At 49.0% G+C, this 22,782-nt stretch overlaps 1 protein-coding gene across 6 annotated transcripts in view; it reads right to left on the bottom strand.

Annotated features, from left to right (window-relative positions):
* Positions 1–22,782, bottom strand: part of UBAP2 (ubiquitin associated protein 2) — a 1,102,091-nt gene that overhangs the window by 722,965 nt on the left and 356,344 nt on the right. For all 6 annotated transcript variants that reach the window (XM_069217098.1, XM_069217184.1, XM_069216796.1 and 3 more), the window contains exon 9: positions 10,121–10,173. In XM_069217098.1, the coding sequence (XP_069073199.1) occupies positions 10,121–10,173 (53 nt within the window). The remainder of the gene's footprint in view (positions 1–10,120; positions 10,174–22,782) is intronic.

The following is a 22,782-nucleotide window of genomic DNA, read 5'->3' as shown; positions in this document are numbered from 1 at the left end:
TGTGTCAACTCATGTCCCACCATTCGCAAGGAGAGGGAAGTCAAGGGATAATTACAGCATAGCACGACCAGGAGTCGACTTGCCACAGCAAGGAAAGCAGATAAGTATGCCATAAAACACAAAAAGAAGGGCTGCTCTGGAGGAATATATGTAACTCTACAGCATTGGCATAAAACCATCCAGACTATAAAGTGCTGTTCAAAATTCAGACTATTGTGGAAAATTGCTCCACCAAGTTTCCTGACATTTATACTCCAGGAAAGATCCTCAAACAAAAGCATAATGTTTTTTTTTTTTTTTTTTTTAAACAAATTGCATTTTTCTTTATGTTAACAGGCAACATTTTAAATAAAAAATGATTGCTTTATGTTGTCACCTAACTCATTCATGAGGTATGTTGCACTGCCACCCATTATGAATCAGGTTTTCGCAAACCACCCTATTACAACATAGGTCTGTTTGTAAACGGAATGGATTTAGCAAAGAATATACATAATTTGTGACCACTTTTACTGACTTTCTTTCAACATTTGTCCTTTAACCTCGTTCAATTGTGTTTTCCAAATATAAGTCAGTGTGCAAGAAAGAATACATACAGCAAAATCTTATTCATATGATGTTTTGGGTAATCAAATTCCACTATTCCTAAACACATTAGCCTGAGTATATGTGAAAAATATATAGGTCTACTTTGCACCCACCTTAAGAGTGACGGATGTAATAGTGTGTTATGCTTGTAAATCAGCCATCTTAGCAAACCAAAAAATGGACAAAGCATAATTTCCTCCTCCCCCCCCCCCCATACTTTTTCATTTTTTATTTCAATTATTATTTTTTGGGGGAACCATGATCGGTTTACACAAATGACCACAAGCCGAAATCTCTCAATTTTGCCTACTTTTCAGATATAAACAACATGTCTTAGTTCACCCATGGGTTTCACCACAAACTGTAAGTGCATAGAAACATACAACTTATAATATGGCAAAAACTGGCAAAATTATTAACGTCTCTACAGCTGTTAGAAATTGAAGAGTAATTTTAGCACAGCAAACATTTTGCTGTCACTTTTAGATCTAAAAAAAAACATGAACTATCTTAAATAGCAATTTTTCCTATTTTCAAAAAAGTTGTAGTTCTCTTGAAGGGAATATGCAAAACCTAGGTACCATTAGAATCCCAAAATCGAACAATTGGGCTACATATCTTATGTGGAAAAAGTTATGAAGGGTTAAGTCTGAACAGGGCTAAAGCATTAAAAGAGGGCCTCACCACTTATCCATGGCAGAGGACAGTTAAAGATGCTTTGTATGTTCTTAGCCACTGCTGGCACACAATGAGTATATTAGAAGTATACAATTATATTCTGGATGAATTCCTTCAAACTCTTTCATAAATAGGCACGAGCGGTACTCTTGAAAATGTTCACACTGAAAAGCAGTGAAAATTCTGCCAGCTGGAACTTCTCAGGGACGCACAGGTGGGCGCCCATTCCACTATTGGGTAGAATTTGGGTAACTTACTGTAGGAAGTTGGCTCTGTATGTGCTATTTCAAAGTAAGGAATAGCATGCACAGAGTCCAAGGGTTCCCCTTAGAGGTAAAATAGTGGTAAAAATAGATAATACTAATGCTCTATTTTGTGGTAGTGTGGTCGAGCAATAGGCTTATCCAAGGAGTAGTGTTAAGCATTTGTTGTACATACACATAGACAATAAATGAGGTACACACACTCAGAGACAAATCCAGCCAATAAGTTTTGTTATAGAAAAATATCTTTTCTTAGTTTATTTTAAGAACCACAGGTTCAAATTCTACATGTAATATCTCAGTCGAAAGGTATTGCAGGTAAGTACTTTAGGAACTTCAAATCATCAAAATTGCATGTATACTTTTCAAGTTATTGGCAAATAGCTGTTTTAAAAGTGGACACTTAGTGCAATTTTCACAGTTCCTAGGGGAGGTAAGTATTTGTTAGGTTAACCAGGTAAGTAAGACACTTACAGGGCTTAGTTCTTGGTCCAAGGTAGCCCACCGTTGGGGGTTCAGAGCAACCCCAAAGTCACCACACCAGCAGCTCAGGGCCGGTCAGGTGCAGAGTTCAAAGTGGTGCCCAAAACGCATAGGCTAGAATGGAGAGGAGGGGGTGCCCCGGTTCCGGTCTGCTTGCAGGTAAGTACCCGCGTCTTCGGAGGGCAGACCAGGGGGGTTTTGTAGGGCACCGGGGAGGACACAAGTCCACACAGAAATTTCACCCTCAGCGGCGCGGGGGCGGCCGGGTGCAGTGTAGAAACAAGCGTCGGGTTCGCAATGTTAGTCTATGAGAGATCTCGGGATCTCTTCAGCGCTGCAGGCAGGCAAGGGGGGGGTTCCTCGGGGAAACCTCCACTTGGGCAAGGGAGAGGGACTCCTGGGGGTCACTTCTCCAGTGAAAGTCCGGTCCTTCAGGTCCTGGGGGCTGCGGGTGCAGGGTCTCTCCCAGGTGTCGGGACTTTGGATTCAAAGAGTCGCGGTCAGGGGAAGCCTCGGGATTCCCTCTGCAGGCGGCGCTGTGGGGGCTCAGGGGGGACAGGTCTTGGTACTCACAGTATCAGAGTAGTCCTGGGGTCCCTCCTGAGGTGTTGGATCGCCACCAGCCGAGTCGGGGTCGCCGGGTGCAGTGTTGCAAGTCTCACGCCTTTTGCGGGGAGCTTGCAGGGTTCTTTAAAGCTGCTGGAAACAAAGTTGCAGCTTTTCTTGGAGCAGGTCCGCTGTCCTCGGGAGTTTCTTGTCTTTTCGAAGCAGGGGCAGTCCTCAGAGGATGTCGAGGTCGCTGGTCCCTTTGGAAGGCGTCGCTGGAGCAGGATCTTTGGAAGGCAGGAGACAGGCCGGTGAGTTTCTGGAGCCAAGGCAGTTGTCGTCTTCTGGTCTTCCTCTGCAGGGGTTTTCAGCTAGGCAGTCCTTCTTCTTGTAGTTGCAGGAATCTAATTTTTTAGGGTTCAGGGTAGCCCTTAAATACTAAATTTAAGGGCGTGTTTAGGTCTGGGGGGTTAGTAGCCAATGGCTACTAGCCCTGAGGGTGGGTACACCCTCTTTGTGCCTCCTCCCAAGGGGAGGGGGTCACAATCCTAACCCTATTGGGGGAATCCTCCATCTGCAAGATGGAGGATTTCTAAAAGTCAGAGTCACCTCAGCTCAGGACACCTTAGGGGCTGTCCTGACTGGCCAGTGACTCCTCCTTGTTTTTCTCATTATTTTCTCCGGCCTTGCCGCCAAAAGTGGGGCCTGGCCGGAGGGGGCGGGCAACTCCACTAGCTGGAGTGTCCTGCTGGGTTGGCACAAAGGAGGTGAGCCTTTGAGGCTCACCGCCAGGTGTGACAATTCCTGCCTGGGGAAGGTGTTAGCATCTCCACCCAGTGCAGGCTTTGTTACTGGCCTCAGAGTGACAAAGGCACTCTCCCCATGGGGCCAGCAACATGTCTCGGTTTGTGGCAGGCTGCTAAAACTAGTCAGCCTACACAGATAGTCGATTAAGTTTCAGGGGGCACCTCTAAGGTGCCCTCTGGGGTGTATTTTACAATAAAATGTACACTGGCATCAGTGTGCATTTATTGTGCTGAGAAGTTTGATACCAAACTTCCCAGTTTTCAGTGTAGCCATTATGGTGCTGTGGAGTTCGTGTAAAACAGACTCCCAGACCATATACTCTTATGGCTACCCTGCACTTACAATGTCTAAGGTTTTGCTTAGACACTGTAGGGGCACAGTGCTCATGCACTGGTACCCTCACCTATGGTATAGTGCACCCTGCCTTAGGGCTGTAAGGCCTGCTAGAGGGGTGCCTTATCTATACTGCATAGGCAGTGAGAGGCTGGCATGGCACCCTGAGGGGAGTGCCATGTCGACTTACTCATTTTGTTCTCACTAGCACACACAGGCTTGTAAGCAGTGTGGCTGTGCTGAGTGAGGGGTCTCTAGGGTGGCATAATGCATGCTGCAGCCCTTAGAGACCTTCCCTGGCATCAGGGCCCTTGGTACCAGAGGTACCAGTTACAAGGGACTTATCTGGATGCCAGGGTGTGCCAATTGTGGGATCAATGGTACATTTTAGGTGAAAGAACACTGGTGCTGGGGCCTGGTTAGCAGGGTCCCAGCACACTTCTCAGTCAAGTCAGCATCAGTATCAGGCAAAAAGTGGGGGGTAACTGCAACAGGGAGCCATTTCTTTACACAAGCCCCCCCCAGCCCACAGGCCAGGAGACTCAGCCAACGCTGGAAGAGTCTTCCTAGTCTGTCAGGCGAGGAAGAGTAGAGGAAATGGCTGGTTTGTTGCAGGGCCTACTCTGCCTTACATCCTCCTGTTCAGGTCATTCCCTCTGGAGAACTGACCCACTTCCACAGTGATAGGACCTAGTCTGAATTGCCTCTTGTCTGCCTCTTCAATGTCTCCACCCATCCTTTCTATTTTGGTCTTAGAGGTATCCACCTCTGCTAATCCTATCTTGGCCAGGGTTACCCCTAGCTTACCCAGAGAGGTTACCCAGAGCTGGAGTAACCCCACCATGACCAATAGGGTCAGGGGGCCTAACTTGCTATTTGGCATGGGGTCAGACCACCATGCTAAGGATAGTGCAGCCATAAAGGCTAACACCCAGCAGAGGCCACTGACAGCTGTCAGTGCCGAGAACCACACCTTTAGCTCTTCACCTAAAAGGGAAGGGGCTAAGTTACAGGCTTCTTTGGGTTCAGGTTGCCTGTCTGCTGTATTAGAGTGGGGGGTTACCACATCTTGTAGTAAACACCCTTCTTCCACTCTTTCTTCTGTTAGCTGAGGAGCCACCCACTCAGGCTTAACAGTTGCCTGACTAGCCAGGACTTCTTGTGGGTCGGGTTGGACTTTATCAGGGCCATGTTTGGAGTTCTCCCCTACTGGAGCAGAATCTCCTTGGCTTGCTGTAACCTTGGCTAAAGGTTGTCCAACCTTCCTACTCTGTTTTCTTTTCTTCTTCTTATGGGGCCTGCTTGCATTTACTGCAGAGGCAGGACTTCCAGAATCCTTGGGAGAGGACTGGCACTGGACCAGTTCCTCTCTTGGGCTCTGACTAACCTCTGGGTAGTCATTTCCAAGGAGACAATCAAGGGGGAGGTCTGTACTGACTACTACCCTTCTCCAGCTAAGAGTGCCACCCACTTCGATGGGTACTAAAGCCACAGGCCTCTTAGTGACCCTGTCTAGGCTCACTCTTACCCTGGCAGTCTCACCTGGGATGTACTGGTTTGAGAGCACCAGCCTGTCATGCACAATATTGTGACTGGCACAAGTGTCTCTCAGGGCAGTGGTTGGGATTCCATTCACCAGTAGGTGGTGGAAGTGTCTACTTCCCTCTGGAATCTCCAACTCACCTGTTGGGCCCTGTTTCCAGTTGAAGGCTATGAAGACCTCCTCATCTGAGGAGTCATCTCCCATGGCTACACTGGTTACCCCTGGAATTTTGTTCTGGGGTTTGTTTTTGGGACAAGAAGTGTCCTTGGTGTGGTGCCCAGACTGTTTACAGTTGTGGCACCATGCCTTAGTGGCATCCCAGTTCTTACCCTGGTACCCACCTTTGTTTTGGGTTGTGTCTTGGGGCCCACCCACCTGTTCTGGTTTTTGGGGGCCTACAGAGGACTCTTTTTCTTTGTTTCTAGTGTCACCTACTTTCTCCTGGGGAGTTTTTGTAACCCCTTTCTTTTGGTCACCCCCAGTGGAAGTTTTGGTTACCCTAGTCTTGACCCAGTGGTCTGCCTTCTTTCCCAATTCTTGGGGAGAAATTGGACCTAGGTCTACCAGATACTGATGCAACTTTTCATTGAAGCAGTTACTTAAAATGTGTTCTTTCATAAACAAATTATAAAGCCCAACATAGTCACACACTTCATTTCCAGTTAACCAACCATCCAGTGTTTTTACTGAGTAGTCTACAAAATCAACCCAGGTCTGGCTCGAGGATTTTTGAGCCCCCCTGAATCTAATTCTATACTCCTCAGTGGAGAATCCAAAGCCCTCAATCAGGGTACCCTTCATGAGGTCATAAGATTCTGCATCTTTTCCAGAGAGTGTGAGGAGTCTATCCCTACACTTTCCAGTGAACATTTCCCAAAGGAGAGCACCCCAGTGAGATCTGTTCACTTTTCTGGTTACACAAGCCCTCTCAAAAGCTGTGAACCATTTGGTGATGTCATCACCATCTTCATATTTTGTTACAATCCCTTTGGGGATTTTTAGGATGTCAGGAGAGTCTCTGACCCTATTTAAGTTGCTGCCACCATTGATGGGACCTAGGCCCATCTCTTTTCTTTCCCTTTCTATGGCTAGGAGCTGCTTTTCCAAAGCCAATCTTTTGACCATCCTGGCTAACAGGGGGTCATCTTCACTGAGAGCATCCTCAGTGATTTCAGAAATGCTGGACCCTCCTGTGAGGGAAGCAACATTTCTGACTATCATTTTTGGAGACAGGGCTTGAGAGGCCCTGGTCTCCCTATTTAGGACTGGAAGGGGGGAATTGCCCTCCAAGTCACTAATTTCTTCCTCTGTGAAGTCATCCTCAGAGGGGTTGGCTTTTTCAAACTCTGCCAACAGCTCCTGGAGCTGAATTTTGGTAGGTCTGGAGCCAATGGTTATTTTCTTTATATTACAGAGAGACCTTAGCTCCCTCATCTTAAGATGGAGGTAAGGTGTGGTGTCGAGTTCCACCACATTCATCTCTGTATCAGACATTATTTTGCTAAAAGTTGGAAGACTTTTTAAAGAATCTAAAACTGTTTCTAGAATCTAATTTCAAACCTTTAACAAACTTTTTAAACTCTAAAAGACAATGCTAAACAGGGACTTTAACACACAAGGCCCTAGCAGGACTTTTAAGAATTTAGAAAACTTTTCAAATTGCAAAAATGAATTTCTAATGACAATTTTGGAATTTGTCGTGTGATCAGGTATTGGCTGAGTAGTCCAGCAAATGCAAAGTCTTGTACCCCACCGCTGATCCACCAATGTAGGAAGTTGGCTCTGTATGTGCTATTTCAAAGTAAGGAATAGCATGCACAGAGTCCAAGGGTTCCCCTTAGAGGTAAAATAGTGGTAAAAATAGATAATACTAATGCTCTATTTTGTGGTAGTGTGGTCGAGCAATAGGCTTATCCAAGGAGTAGTGTTAAGCATTTGTTGTACATACACATAGACAATAAATGAGGTACACACACTCAGAGACAAATCCAGCCAATAGGTTTTGTTATAGAAAAATATCTTTTCTTAGTTTATTTTAAGAACCACAGGTTCAAATTCTACATGTAATATCTCAGTCGAAAGGTATTGCAGGTAAGTACTTTAGGAACTTCAAATCATCAAAATTGCATGTATACTTTTCAAGTTATTGGCAAATAGCTGTTTTAAAAGTGGACACTTAGTGCAATTTTCACAGTTCCTAGGGGAGGTAAGTATTTGTTAGGTTAACCAGGTAAGTAAGACACTTACAGGGCTTAGTTCTTGGTCCAAGGTAGCCCACCGTTGGGGGTTCAGAGCAACCCCAAAGTCACCACACCAGCAGCTCAGGGCCGGTCAGGTGCAGAGTTCAAAGTGGTGCCCAAAACGCATAGGCTAGAATGGAGAGGAGGGGGTGCCCCGGTTCCGGTCTGCTTGCAGGTAAGTACCCGCGTCTTCGGAGGGCAGACCAGGGGGGTTTTGTAGGGCACCGGGGAGGACACAAGTCCACACAGAAATTTCACCCTCAGCGGCGCGGGGGCGGCCGGGTGCAGTGTAGAAACAAGCGTCGGGTTCGCAATGTTAGTCTATGAGAGATCTCGGGATCTCTTCAGCGCTGCAGGCAGGCAAGGGGGGGGTTCCTCGGGGAAACCTCCACTTGGGCAAGGGAGAGGGACTCCTGGGGGTCACTTCTCCAGTGAAAGTCCGGTCCTTCAGGTCCTGGGGGCTGCGGGTGCAGGGTCTCTCCCAGGTGTCGGGACTTTGGATTCAAAGAGTCGCGGTCAGGGGAAGCCTCGGGATTCCCTCTGCAGGCGGCGCTGTGGGGGCTCAGGGGGGACAGGTCTTGGTACTCACAGTATCAGAGTAGTCCTGGGGTCCCTCCTGAGGTGTTGGATCGCCACCAGCCGAGTCGGGGTCGCCGGGTGCAGTGTTGCAAGTCTCACGCCTTTTGCGGGGAGCTTGCAGGGTTCTTTAAAGCTGCTGGAAACAAAGTTGCAGCTTTTCTTGGAGCAGGTCCGCTGTCCTCGGGAGTTTCTTGTCTTTTCGAAGCAGGGGCAGTCCTCAGAGGATGTCGAGGTCGCTGGTCCCTTTGGAAGGCGTCGCTGGAGCAGGATCTTTGGAAGGCAGGAGACAGGCCGGTGAGTTTCTGGAGCCAAGGCAGTTGTCGTCTTCTGGTCTTCCTCTGCAGGGGTTTTCAGCTAGGCAGTCCTTCTTCTTGTAGTTGCAGGAATCTAATTTTTTAGGGTTCAGGGTAGCCCTTAAATACTAAATTTAAGGGCGTGTTTAGGTCTGGGGGGTTAGTAGCCAATGGCTACTAGCCCTGAGGGTGGGTACACCCTCTTTGTGCCTCCTCCCAAGGGGAGGGGGTCACAATCCTAACCCTATTGGGGGAATCCTCCATCTGCAAGATGGAGGATTTCTAAAAGTCAGAGTCACCTCAGCTCAGGACACCTTAGGGGCTGTCCTGACTGGCCAGTGACTCCTCCTTGTTTTTCTCATTATTTTCTCCGGCCTTGCCGCCAAAAGTGGGGCCTGGCTGGAGGGGGCGGGCAACTCCACTAGCTGGAGTGTCCTGCTGGGTTGGCACAAAGGAGGTGAGCCTTTGAGGCTCACCGCCAGGTGTGACAATTCCTGCCTGGGGAAGGTGTTAGCATCTCCACCCAGTGCAGGCTTTGTTACTGGCCTCAGAGTGACAAAGGCACTCTCCCCATGGGGCCAGCAACATGTCTCGGTTTGTGGCAGGCTGCTAAAACTAGTCAGCCTACACAGATAGTCGATTAAGTTTCAGGGGGCACCTCTAAGGTGCCCTCTGGGGTGTATTTTACAATAAAATGTACACTGGCATCAGTGTGCATTTATTGTGCTGAGAAGTTTGATACCAAACTTCCCAGTTTTCAGTGTAGCCATTATGGTGCTGTGGAGTTCGTGTAAAACAGACTCCCAGACCATATACTCTTATGGCTACCCTGCACTTACAATGTCTAAGGTTTTGTGTAGACACTGTAGGGGCACAGTGCTCATGCACTGGTACCCTCACCTATGGTATAGTGCACCCTGCCTTAGGGCTGTAAGGCCTGCTAAAGGGGTGTCTTATCTATACTGCATAGGCAGTGAGAGGCTGGCATGGCACCCTGAGGGGAGTGCCATGTCGACTTACTCATTTTGTTCTCACTAGCACACACAGGCTTGTAAGCAGTGTGGCTGTGCCGAGTGAGGGGTCTCTAGGGTGGCATAATGCATGCTGCAGCCCTTAGAGACCTTCCCTGGCATCAGGGCCCTTGGTACCAGAGGTACCAGTTACAAGGGACTTATCTGGATGCCAGGGTGTGCCAATTGTGGGATCAATGGTACATTTTAGGTGAAAGAACACTGGTGCTGGGGCCTGGTTAGCAGGGTCCCAGCACACTTCTCAGTCAAGTCAGCATCAGTATCAGGCAAAAAGTGGGGGGTAACTGCAACAGGGAGCCATTTCTTTACACTTACGTTATCCATGGCTTTCCAAATAATGGTGTGTACAGGGACACTGCCATTAAACACGGGCTAACTAGTGCTCTCAGCTGACTGGGAACTCACCGTCATAAGAATGATTCAATGAAGAATCAGAGGCATTCCAAAAACCAATGCACTTTAACCTTCAAAAGAACTATATACTGATTTATCAAATTACACCATTTAACTTATGTTACTTTTGTAATGACAGAGTGATACGAGGAGCTGAAAAACCAGCCAACCACAGAAATGTTAAGCAGAAATGTTAAACAAGAATGTACAAAGGGATGTACTATTAACATGCTAATATATTAACTAAGCAGTACTGTAATTAAACTTATTTTAACTAAAATAGAAATCTACCACCAGCACCCAACATACGAAATTTCAAGACCAGACACTGGGTAGCACTTACATCTTCATTCCAGTCTTCTGCTGCATATTCTTCTATAGTATTTCTCCATGCACCTGTAGAATACATTAATATTGAAAATAACCATATAATAATGCAATTTCTTAGCCATTATTTGATGGCTATTTCTGACAAAAGGGTGGCTTTCTTTTTACTTAATTTCCATGTGAAATGCAGAACAGGTAAATGGCACCAGTTTCGCATACAAAAACCAAATCCCAGCATGAGAGGCTTTCAAACTTACCACTACTTATATACATAGATCCACATCACTAACATTATTTTACATGTATGTGCAATTATTAACAAACAAAAAAAAAAAAGACTGAAAACTATAAGAAAAGGAATACTTTACTTACCCTGTATATGTTTGTGGCATGTACTGCTGTAGAATTACATGCTTTCCTCACTCCTATCTAGTGTTGTGTCCAGAGTTGTGCAAGTTGTTTCCCTTCGAAGAAGTCCTTCGAGTGATGAGGTCAAGTAACTCCTCTTTGTGATAATGCACATGGGCATCAACTAGTATGGCTGATGCGATGACCATGCTAAATGTACATATAGTGAAAATAGTAAATGTAAGTAGGGGGCAGGCCAAAATGGCAGCCACGACGGATGCCTAAAGCGTAGGCTCCGTCTCGGGCTCACCAGTAAATCCTGAGGGGCGCTCCCGGAGATGATCTGAATACTCGCGAGGGCCAGTGGAACCTCCCAGGAAACTGACGCAGCAAAAAGGAATCGCACAGCGACAATCGTATAGACGCTGTGAGCGGGGGGTCCGAAGAGGCCTTACAGGCGACGGCAGCCGGGACCTCACGCAGACCCGTGGCGTTGGTGGAGAAGGGGCGGCGCCGTGAGCCGTTCGTCGAATCAACCGAGGAACGGCCTCAAGAAGCGCGGTGAGTGGGGCGGAGGGGACCCCAGCGGGGAGGGCTAGAATTGTGTACGTTGCCCGTTCCTCCCCCTTTACCCCGATATCTGCGCGCCCCTTATCCCTATCTACGCGATTCCTCAGATGGAGAGCCGCTGCGGAGGATAACGCGGGGGCAGGACTTGAGGACCCACTCTATTCCTCCCAACCTTTCTCCACTGGAAGAGCGGTTTAAGGAACGGGGGAAGCCGAGGTGCGGCAGGTGAATATTGGAGCCGCGGTGCATCAGGGAAAAATACACCCGGCCCCGGCGGTGCATTCAGTGAAACATGAGACAACATCCACCCCGCCTGAACAGTAATCCTTCCCCCTCCCCCACCCCCTTTGTGGGGGCATTAATACCGCGCGAGGTGCAGGGGATCGAGGGAACGGGGGGGGGGCAGAGTTCCTCCCCCTCCACCTCCCTTCACCCCCCTTCACCTCCCCCCACAGCTACAGCAGAAAGGAAGAGCATAACACCAGGTGGAACAAGTGGGGACCTCAGGACGGCAGAAAACACTATTCCACTTTCACTAATGGATCAAACTAAGAAAAGGGCGGCTACACATGACCCAGGATACTTACTATTAGCACCAAATATACACCTGCATGAGACTCAGTCACTGACCAGCACAACCGCTGGGCAGTGTGGACGGACTTTGCTAATCAACAGCGGGAAATCACATACTGCGTAGTGGGTGCAAAGTGGAAAGAAGAACCGGCACCCAAGCAACGCATTGTCACACTGCCCTGTACCACGATAGGACAATATAAGTGAACCATGGCCGGGAAATCCGAATCTGTGAAAGGCCAAGAACGATCTACATTCGGACCAACACCAAATGAACAGCAGCTAATACCAACCTTACAATCGTTGGAAAGCACACTCCAGGCCCACTCCACTCAATTTGAGAAAGTATTGCAGGCGATTATGGACACTAAATCTTCTTTAGAAAACAAAATAGACAGTATCTCAAGACCTAAATCTACTCAGAGTGGATCACAGCAACTAAGTGGAGAGAGTGAAGACAACAGAAGATTTGTTAAATGAGTTGAATCCAATGGCCATGGACAATCAAAAACAAATCCAACGAATAGACACTGAGGTGAACGTCCTATGGCGACGAGCTGAAGAAGCAGAAGGGAAAGATCACGGCGCAATAACGTCCGCTTTCTAGGGTTCCCTGAGAAATTGGAAGAGCAGAGCACCGAAATATTCTTGGAGCAATGGCTGATCAAAGAAGTGCTAAACGGTGTCCCATCAAAGTTATTGAAGGGCGCACAGAGTCCCGGGGAAGACAACCGGCTCCAGGCCAACCACCCAGACCACTAATAGCAAGACTCTTGAATTATAGAGACCGTGATGCAATACTACAGCAGTTCCGCAGCAAAGGCCCATTCCGATACGAGGACTCCGTCATTAATGCCTACCCAGACTTCACGCAAGAGGTGCAAAGACAGCGCAACTCCTATGTGAAACTCAAACAACGCCTCCGTGAGTATAATATTAAATACGCCCTGATGTTCCCTGCTAAACTATGAGTGATAACAGATGATCGTACCCATGTGTTCACCTCCCCAGAGGACGCTTGGACGTGGATGCACGCTGAAGGACTGGCAAAACCCCAAGAGAGCACGGGAGAAGGAGAAGAATGGCTTACCTCGACGACACGCAGGCGAACCAGGAAACGCTCGAAGGGACAATCCACTGTAAAACAAGCAGCAGCCGAAAGGGCAAAAGTATTGAAGGAAACATCCCTACATACACAGAACTCATTTGAGGCACTGCGGGCAAATCCCACTGATAATACGGACTCTGACTCAATCAGCTCTGACTCTACGATATTAGAGGTTTTCAAGGGCCCGAAGCGCACCCCAGATCTGCAGATGCACTGTGAATGCAAGATGAGACCCGTATCTCAACCTGACTGAGCAATACGTTGAATGGTGGCGAAGCACAATCGAGAGAACGACTCAGCCAACTGGAGGACGCAGTCATCATTTATGAGTATCAGTCGAACAATTATTCTTTTTTCTATAACAATGATTAATGACATTGTACACATGGCGTGGGAGAGGTTAATAGTCCGGGAGCGCCCATATATACAGTTTATTTCTGTAGAAGGATGTGGGCCCCTTATAAGGGCCACATCCGGTTGTCAATATAGCTCCCCAGAAGGTTTTCATATGGATACAGGTTTTCATAAGTAGAAGTGTGTGGTGTAGGTTGTTACAAGTTCAACGTAGATTGAGGGATTTAGTTGGGGCGGGTGGAGGGGGGGTGGGGGAGGGTGTAGGAAGTTGGCTCTCTATGTGCTATTTCAAAGTAAGGAATAGCATGCACAGAGTCCAAGGGTTCCCCTTAGAGGTAAAATAGTGGTAAAAATAGATAATACTAATGCTCTATTTTGTGGTAGTGTGGTCGAGCAATAGGCTTATCCAAGAAGTAGTGTTAAGCATTTGTTGTACATACACATAGGCAATAAATGAGGTACACACACTCAGAGACAAATCCAGCCAATAGGTTTTGTATAGAAAAATATCTTTTCTTAGTTTATTTTAAGAACCACAGGTTCAAATTTAACATGTAATATCTTGTTTGAAAGGTATTGCAGGTAAGTACATTAGGAACTTTAAATCATAAAAATTGCATGTATACTTTTCAAGTTATTGACAAATAGCTGTTTTAAAAGTGGACACTTAGTGCAATTTTCACAGTTCCTGGGGGAGGTAAGTTTTTGTTAGTTTTACCAGGTAAGTAGGACACTTACAGGGTTCAGTTCTTGGTCCAAGGTAGCCCACCGTTGGGGGTTCAGAGCAACCCCAAAGTCACCACACCAGCAGCTCAGGGCCGGTCAGGTGCAGAGTTCAAAGTGGTGCCCAAAACACACAGGCTAGAATGGAGAGAAGGGGGTGCCCCGGTTCCGGTCTGCTTGCAGGTAAGTACCCGCGTCTTCGGAGGGCAGACCAGAGGGGTTTTGTAGGGCACCGGGGGGGACACAAGCCCACACAGAAATTTCACCCTCAGCAGCGCGGGGGCGGCCGGGTGCAGTGTAGAAACAGGCGTCGGGTTCGCAATGTTAGTCTATGAGAGATCTCGGGATCTCTTCAGCGCTGCAGGCAGGCAAGGGGGGGGTTCCTCGGGGAAACCTCCACTTGGGCAAGGGAGAGGGACTCCTGGGGGTCACTTCTCCAGTGAAAGTCCGGTCCTTCAGGTCTTGGGGGCTGCGGGTGGAGGGTCTCTCCCAGGCGTCGGGACTTAGGATTCAAAGAGTCGCGGTCAGGGGAAGCCTCGGGATTCCCTCTGCAGGCGGCGCTGTGGGGGCTCAGGGGGGACAGGTTTTGGTACTCACAGTATCAGAGTAGTCCTGGGGTCCCTCCTGAGGTGTTGGATCTCCACCAGCCGAGTCGGGGTCGCCGGGTGCAGTGTTGCAAGTCTCACGCTTCTTGCGGGGAGCTTGCAGGGTTCTTTAAAGTTGCTGGAAACAAAGTTGCAGCTTTTCTTGGAGCAGGTCCGCTGTCCTCGGGAGTTTCTTGTCTTTTCGAAGCAGGGGCAGTCCTCAGAGGATGTCGAGGTCGCTGGTCCCTTTGGAAGGCGTCGCTGGAGCAGGATCTTTGGAAGGCAGGAGACAGGCCGGTGAGTTTCTGGAGCCAAGGCAGTTGTCGTCTTCTGGTCTTCCGCTGCAGGGGTTTTCAGCTGGGCAGTCCTTCTTCTTGTAGTTGCAGGAATCTCATTTTCTAGGGTTCAGGGTAGCCCTTAAATACTAAATTTAAGGGCGTGTTTAGGTCTGGGGGGTTAGTAGCCAATGGCTACTAGCCCTGAGGGTGGGTACACCCTTTTTGTGCCTCCTCCCAAGGGGAGGGGGTCACAATCCTAACCCTATTGGGGGAATCCTCCATCTGCAAGATGGAGGATTTCTAAAAGTTAGAGTCACCTCAGCTCAGGACACCTTAGGGGCTGTCCTGACTGGCCAGTGACTCCTCCTTGTTTTTCTCATTATCTTCTCCGGCCTTGCCGCCAAAAGTGGGGCCTGGCCGGAGGGGGCGGGCAACTCCACTAGCTGGAGTGTCCTGCTGGGTTGGCACAAAGGAGGTGAGCCTTTGAGGCTCACCGCCAGGTGTGACAATTCCTGCCTGGGGGAGGTGTTAGCATCTCCACCCAGTGCAGGCTTTGTTACTGGCCTCAGAGAGACAAAGGCACTCTTCCCCATGGGGCCAGCAACATGTCTCTGTTTGTGGCAGGCTGCTAGAACTAGTCAGCCTACACAGACAGTCGGTTAAGTTTCAGGGGGCACCTCTAAGGTGCCCTCTGTGGTGTATTTTACAATAAAATGTACACTGGCATCAGTGTGCATTTATTGTGCTGAGAAGTTTGATACCAAACTTCCCAGTTTTCAGTGTAGCCATTATGGTGCTGTGGAGTTTGTGTTTGACAGACTCCCAGACCATATACTCTTATGGCTACCCTGCACTTACAATGTCTAAGGTTTTGTTTAGACACTGTAGGGGTACCATGCTCATGCACTGGTACCCTCACCTATGGTATAGTGCACCCTGTCTTAGGGCTGTAAGGCCTGCTATTGGGGTGGCTTACCTATACTGCATAGGCAGTGAGAGGCTGGCATGGCACCCTGAGGGGAGTGCCATGTCGACTTACTCGTTTTGTCCTCACTAGCACACACAAGCTGGCAAGCAGTGTGTCTGTGCTGAGTGAGAGGTCTCCAGGGTGGCATAAGACATGCTGCAGCCCTTAGAGACCTTCCTTGGCATCAGGGCCCTTGGTACTAGAAGTACCAGTTACAAGGGACTTATCTGGATGCCAGGGTCTGCCAATTGTGGATACAAAAGTACAGGTTAGGGAAAGAACACTGGTGCTGGGGCCTGGTTAGCAGGCCTCAGCACACTTTCAATTGTAAGCATAGCATCAGCAAAGGCAAAAAGTCAGGGGGCAACCATGCCAAGGAGGCATTTCCTTACAGTGGTCTCCTCAAATATCCCAGTGGACTGTCTGCTTGGAAATGACCTGGAGTCCTCAGCATGGGCTGAGGTAGAACTAAAAACCCATGCAGCAATGCTGGGTATCCCTGAACTGGTGTGTGTGTGAAAACAAGAGCACAATGCAAGGCACAGGGTGAACAAGTAGAGCTGGAGTCTGGAAGAATGGCCCAGCCTACCAAGAGAACAGGAAAGTCAGTTGGGAAACCAACTGCAACACAGCAAAAGAAAGGGAACCTCTCTTCTCAGGAAGAAGTTCTGCCCTCTGAGGGAACTGAGCCTTTGGAGCTTGAACCTTATCAGGTTGAGCTCTTAGGCCCAGGGGGACCCTCAAGGGAGGAGCTGTGTAAGGGACAAGAAACCTGTCCCTCTCTTGAAGGCCTTAGGCAGCAAGCTGCTGAAGAGTCCAAAGGCAAGAAAAATGGAACGCATAGGGTCTATTGGGAAGATGGACTCCTGTACACTGAGGCCAGAGACCCCAAACCTGGTGCCACTAGGAGAGTGGTAGTGCCTCAGCTGTTCAGGAAGTTCATCCTAACATTGGCCCATGACATTCCCCTTGCTGGACATTTGGGACAAACCAAGACGTGGGAGAGGTTAGTCAACCACTTCTACTGGCCCAAAATGTCCAACATGGTTAAGGAGTTTTGCCTCTCCTGCCCCACCTGTCAAGCCAGTGGTAAGACAGGTGGACATCCAAAGGCCCCCCTCATTCCACTTCCAGTGGTGGGGGTTCCCTTTCAAAGAGTGGGTGTGGACATAGTTGGTCCACTAGAACCTCCCACAGCCTCAGGAAATATGTATATCCTGGTAGTAGTGGATCATGCTACCAGGTATCCTGAAGCTATTCCCCTTAGGTCGACTACTGCCCCTGCAGTAGCCAAGGCCCTCATAGGTATCTGTAGGAAGTTGGCTCTGTATGTGCTATTTCAAAGTAAGGAATAGCATGCACAGAGTCCAAGGGTTCCCCTTAGAGGTAAAATAGTGGTAAAAAGAGATAATACTAATGCTCTATTTTGTGGTAGTGTGGTCGAGCAGTAGGCTTATCCAAGGAGTAGTGTTAAGCATTTGTTGTACATACACATAGAGACAAATCCAGCCAATAGGTTTTGTTATAGAAAAAATATATTTTCTTAGTTTATTTTAAGAACCACAGGTTCAAATTTAACATGTAATATCTTGCTTGAAAGGTATTGCAGGTAAGTACATTAGGAACTTTGAATCATTTCAATTGCATGTATACTTTTCAAGTTATTGACAAATAGCTGTTTTAAAAGTGGACACTTAGTGCAATTTTCACAGTTCCTGGGGGAGGTAAGTTTTTGTTAGTTTTACCAGGTAAGTAGGACACTTACAGGGTTCAGTTCTTGGTCCAAGGTAGCCCACCGTTGGGGGTTCAGAGCAACCCCAAAGTCACCACACCAGCAGCTCAGGGCCGGTCAGGTGCAGAGTTCAAAGTGGTGCCCAAAACACATAGGCTAGAATGGAGAGAAGGGGGTGCCCCGGTTCCGGTCTGCTTGCAGGTAAGTACCCGCGTCTTCGGAGGGCAGACCAGGGGGGTTTTGTAGGGCACCGGGGGGGGACACAAGTCCACACAGAAATTTCACCCTCAGCAGCGCGGGGGCGGCCGGGTGCAGTGTAGGAACAGGCGTCGGGTTCGCAATGTTAGTCTATGAGAGATCTCGGGATCTCTTCAGCGCTGCAGGCAGGCAAGGGGGGGATTCCTCGGGGAAACCTCCACTTGGGCAAGGGAGAGGGACTCCTGGGGGTCACTTCTCCAGTGAAAGTCCGGTCCTTCAGGTCCTGGGGGCTGCGGGTGCAGGGTCTCTCCCAGGCGTCGGGACTTTAGGTTCAAAGAGTCGCGGTCAGGGGAAGCCTCGGGATTCCCTCTGCAGGCGGCGCTGTGGGGGCTCAGGGGGGACAGGTTTTGGTACTCACAGTATCAGAGTAGTCCTGGGGTCCCTCCTGAGGTGTCGGATCTCCACCAGCCGAGTCGGGGTCGCCGGGTGCAGTGTTGCAAGTCTCACGCTTCTTGCGGGGAGCTTGCAGGGTTCTTTAAAGTTGCTGGAAACAAAGTTGCAGCTTTTCTTGGAGCAGGTCCGCTGTCCTCGGGAGTTTTCTTGTCTTTTCGAAGCAGGGGCAGTCCTCAGAGGATGTCGAGGTCGCTGGTCCCTTTGGAAGGCGTCGCTGGAGCAGGATCTTTGGAAGGCAGGAGACAGGCCGGTGAGTTTCTGGAGCCAAGGCAGTTGTCGTCTTCTGGTCTTCCTCTGCAGGGGTTTTCAGCTAGGCAGTCCTTCTTGTAGTTGCAGGAATCTAATTTTCTAGGGTTCAGGGTAGCCCTTAAATACTAAATTTAAGGGCGTGTTTAGGTCTGGGGGGTTAGTAGCCAATGGCTACTAGCCCTGAGGGTGGGTACACCCTCTTTGTGCCTCCTCCCAAGGGGAGGGGGTCACAATCCTAACCCTATTGGGGGAATCCTCCATCTGCAAGATGGAGGATTTCTAAAAGTTAGAGTCACCTCAGCTCAGGACACCTTAGGGGCTGTCCTGACTGGCCAGTGACTCCTCCTTGTTATTCTCATTATTTTCTCCGGCCTTGCCGCCAAAAGTGGGGCCTGGCCGGAGGGGGCGGGCAACTCCACTAGCTGGAGTGTCCTGCTGGGTTGGCACAAAGGAGGTGAGCCTTTGAGGCTCACCGCCAGGTGTGACAATTCCTGCCTGGGAGAGGTGTTAGCATCTCCACCCAGTGCAGGCTTTGTTACTGGCCTCAGAGTGACAAAGGCACTCTCCCCATGGGGCCAGCAACATGTCTCGGTTTGTGGCAGGCTGCTAAAACTAGTCAGCCTACACAGATAGTCGGTTAAGTTTCAGGGGGCACCTCTAAGGTGCCCTCTGTGGTGTATTTTACAATAAAATGTACACTGGCATCAGTGTGCATTTATTGTGCTGAGAAGTTTGATACCAAACTTCCCCGTTTTCAGTGTAGCCATTATGGTGCTGTGGAGTTCGTGTAAAACAGACTCCCAGACCATATACTCTTATGGCTACCCTGCACTTACAATGTCTAAGGTTTTGCTTAGACACTGTAGGGGCACAGTGCTCATGCACTGGTACCCTCACCTATGGTATAGTGCACCCTGCCTTAGGGCTGTAAGGCCTGCTAGAGGGGTGTCTTATCTATACTGCATAGGCAGTGAGAGGCTGGCATGGCACCCTGAGGGGAGTGCCATGTCGACTTACTCATTTTGTTCTCACCAGCACACACAGGCTTGTAAGCAGTGTGTCTGTGCTGAGTGAGGGGTCTCTAGGGTGGCATAAGACATGCTGCAGCCCTTAGAGACCTTTCTTGGCATCAGGGCCCTTGGTACTAGAAGTACCAGTTACAAGGGACTTATCTGAATGCCAGGGTGTGCCAATTGTGGATACAATGGTACATTTTAGGTGAAGGAACACTGGTGCTGGGGCCTGGTTAGCAGGGTCCCAGCACACTTCTCAGTCAAGTCAGCATCAGTATCAGGCAAAAAGTGGGGGGTAACTGCAACAGGGAGCCATTTCTTTACAGTATCTTTACCAGAGTGGGTTTCCCTAAGGAGGTGGTGTCTGACAGAGGTACCAACTTCATGTCAGCATACCTAAAGCACATGTGGAATGAGTGTGGAGTGACTTATAAATTCACTACACCATACCACCCACAAACTAATGGCTTGGTTGAGAGATTCAACAAGACATTAAAAGGCATGATCATGGGGCTCCCAGAAAAACTCAAAAGGAGATGGGATGTCCTCTTGCCATGCCTGCTTTTCGCTTACAGAGAGGTGCCACAGAAGGGAGTAGGATTCTCACCCTTTGAACTTCTGTTTGGTCATCCTGTAAGAGGACCACTTGCTCTTGTTAAAGAAGGCTGGGAGAGACCTCTCCATGAGCCTAAACAGGACATAGTGGACTATGTACTTGGCCTTCGCTCTAGAATGGCAGAGTACATGGAAAAGGCAACCAAAAACCTTGAGGCCAGCCAACAGCTCCAGAAGTTTTGGTATGACCAAAAGGCTGCACTGGTTGAGTTCCAACCAGGGCAGAAAGTCTGGGTTCTGGAGCCTGTGGCTCCCAGGGCACTCCAGGACAAATGGAGTGGCCCTTACCCAGTGCTAGAAAGGAAGAGTCAGGTCACCTACCTGGTGGACCTGGGCACAAGCAGGAGCCCCAAGAGGGTGATCCATGTGAACCGCCTTAAGCTCTTCCATGACAGGGCTGATGTGAATCTGTTGATGGTAACAGATGAGGATCAGGAGGCAGAGAGTGAACCTCTCCCTGATCTTCTGTCATCAGACCCAAAAGATGGCACAGTAGATGGAGTGATCTACTCAGACACCCTCTCTGGCCAACAGCAAGCTGATTGTAGGAGAGTCCTACAACAGTTTCCTGAACTCTTCTCCTTAACCCCTGGTCAGACACACCTGTGTACCCATGATGTGGACACAGGAGACAGCATGCCTGTCAAAAACAAAATTTTTAGACAGTCTGCCATGTTAAGGAAAGCATCAAGGTGGAAGTCCACAAGATGCTGGAATTGGGAGTAATTGAGCGCTCTGACAGCCCCTGGGCTAGCCCAGTGGTCTTAGTCCCCAAACCTCACACCAAAGATGGAAAGAAAGAGATGAGGTTTTGTGTGGACTACAGAGGGCTCAATTCTGTCACCAAGACAGATGCCCATCCAATTCCAAGAGCTGATGAGCTCATTGATAAATTAGGTGCTGCCAAATTCCTAAGTACCTTTGACTTGACAGCAGGGTACTGGCAAATAAAAATGGCACCTGGAGCCAAAGAGAAAACAGCATTCTCCACACCTGATGGGCATTATCAGTTTACTGTTATGCCCTTTGGTTTAAAGAATGCCCCTGCCACCTTCCAAAGGTTGGTGAATCAAGTCCTTGCTGGCTTGGAGTCCTTTAGCACAGCTTATCTTGATGATATTGCTGTCTTTAGCTCCACCTGGCAGGATCACCTGGTCCACCTGAAGAAGGTTTTGAAGGCTCTGCAATCTGCAGGCCTCTCTATCAAGGCATCCAAATGCCAGATAGGGCAGGGAACTGTGGTTTACTTGGCCCACCTTGTAGGTGGACGCCAAGTTCAGCCACTCCAACCCAAGATCCAGACTATTCTGGACTGGGTAGCTCCAAAAACCCAGACTCAAGTCAGGGCATTCCTTGGCTTGACTGGGTACTATAGGAGGTTTGTGAAGGGATATGGATCCATTGTGACAGCCCTCACTGAACTCACCTCCAAGAAAATGCCCAAGAAAGTGAACTGGACTGTGGAATGCCAACAGGCCTTTGACACCCTGAAACAGGCAATGTGCTCAGCACCAGTTCTAAAAGCTCGAGATTATTCTAAGCAGTTCATTGTGCAGACTGATGCCTCTGAACATGGGATAGGGGCAGTTTTGTCCCAAACAAATGATGATGGCCTTGACCAGCCTGTTGCTTTCATTAGCAGGAGGTTACTCCCCAGGGAGCAGCGTTGGAGTGCCATTGAGAGGGAGGCCTTTGCTGTGGTTTGGTCCCTGAAGAAGCTGAGACCATACCTCTTTGGGACTCACTTCCTAGTTCAAACTGACCACAGACCTCTCAAATGGCTGATGCAAATGAAAGGTGAAAATCCTAAACTGTTGAGGTGGTCCATCTCCCTACAGGGAATGGACTTTATAGTGGAACACAGACCTGGGACTGCCCATGCCAATGCAGATGGCCTTTCCAGGTTCTTCCACTTAGAAAATGAAGACTCTCTTGGGAAAGGTTAGTCTCATCCTCTTTCGTTTGGGGGGGGGGGGGTTGTGTAAGGAAATGCCTCCTTGGCATGGTTGCCCCCTGACTTTTTGCCTTTGCTGATGCTATGTTTACAATTGAAAGTGTGCTGAGGCCTGCTAACCAGGCCCCAGCACCAGTGTTCTTTCCCTAACCTGTACTTTTGTATCCACAATTGGCAGACCCTGGCATCCAGATAAGTCCCTTGTAACTGGTACTTCTAGTACCAAGGGCCCTGATGCCAAGGAAGGTCTCTAAGGGCTGCAGCATGTCTTATGCCACCCTGGAGACCTCTCACTCAGCCCAGACACACTGCTTACCAGCTTGTGTGTGCTAGTGAGGACAAAACGAGTAAGTCGACATGGCACTCCCCTCAGGGTGCCATGCCAGCCTCTCACTGCCTATGCAGTATAGGTAAGCCACCCCTCTAGCAGGCCTTACAGCCCTAAGGCAGGGTGCACTATACCATAGGTGAGGGTACCAGTGCATGAGCATGGTACCCCTACAGTGTCTAAACAAAACCTTAGACATTGTAAGTGCAGGGTAGCCATAAGAGTATATGGTCTGGGAGTCTGTCAAACACGAACTCCACAGCACCATAATGGCTACACTGAAAACTGGGAAGTTTGGTATCAAACTTCTCAGCACAATAAATGCACACTGATGCCAGTGTACATTTTCTTATAAAATACACCCCAGAGGGCACCTTAGAGGTGCCCCCTGAAACTTAACCGACTATCTGTGTAGGCTGACTAGTTTTAGCAGCCTGCCACAAACCGAGACATGTTGCTGGCCCCATGGGGAGAGTGCCTTTGTCACTCTGAGGCCAGTAACAAAGCCTGCACTGGGTGGAGATGCTAACACCTCCCCCAGGCAGGAATTGTCACACCTGGCGGTGAGCCTCAAAGGCTCACCTCCTTTGTGCCAACCCAGCAGGACACTCCAGCTAGTGGAGTTGCCCGC

This window comes from Pleurodeles waltl, chromosome 1_1 (assembly GCF_031143425.1).
Source record: "Pleurodeles waltl isolate 20211129_DDA chromosome 1_1, aPleWal1.hap1.20221129, whole genome shotgun sequence".
In the NCBI taxonomy this organism is placed as follows: domain Eukaryota; kingdom Metazoa; phylum Chordata; class Amphibia; order Caudata; family Salamandridae; genus Pleurodeles; species Pleurodeles waltl.
The sequence above is the reverse complement of the archived record's forward strand: the minus strand, read 5'-3'. Positions and strand labels throughout refer to the sequence as shown.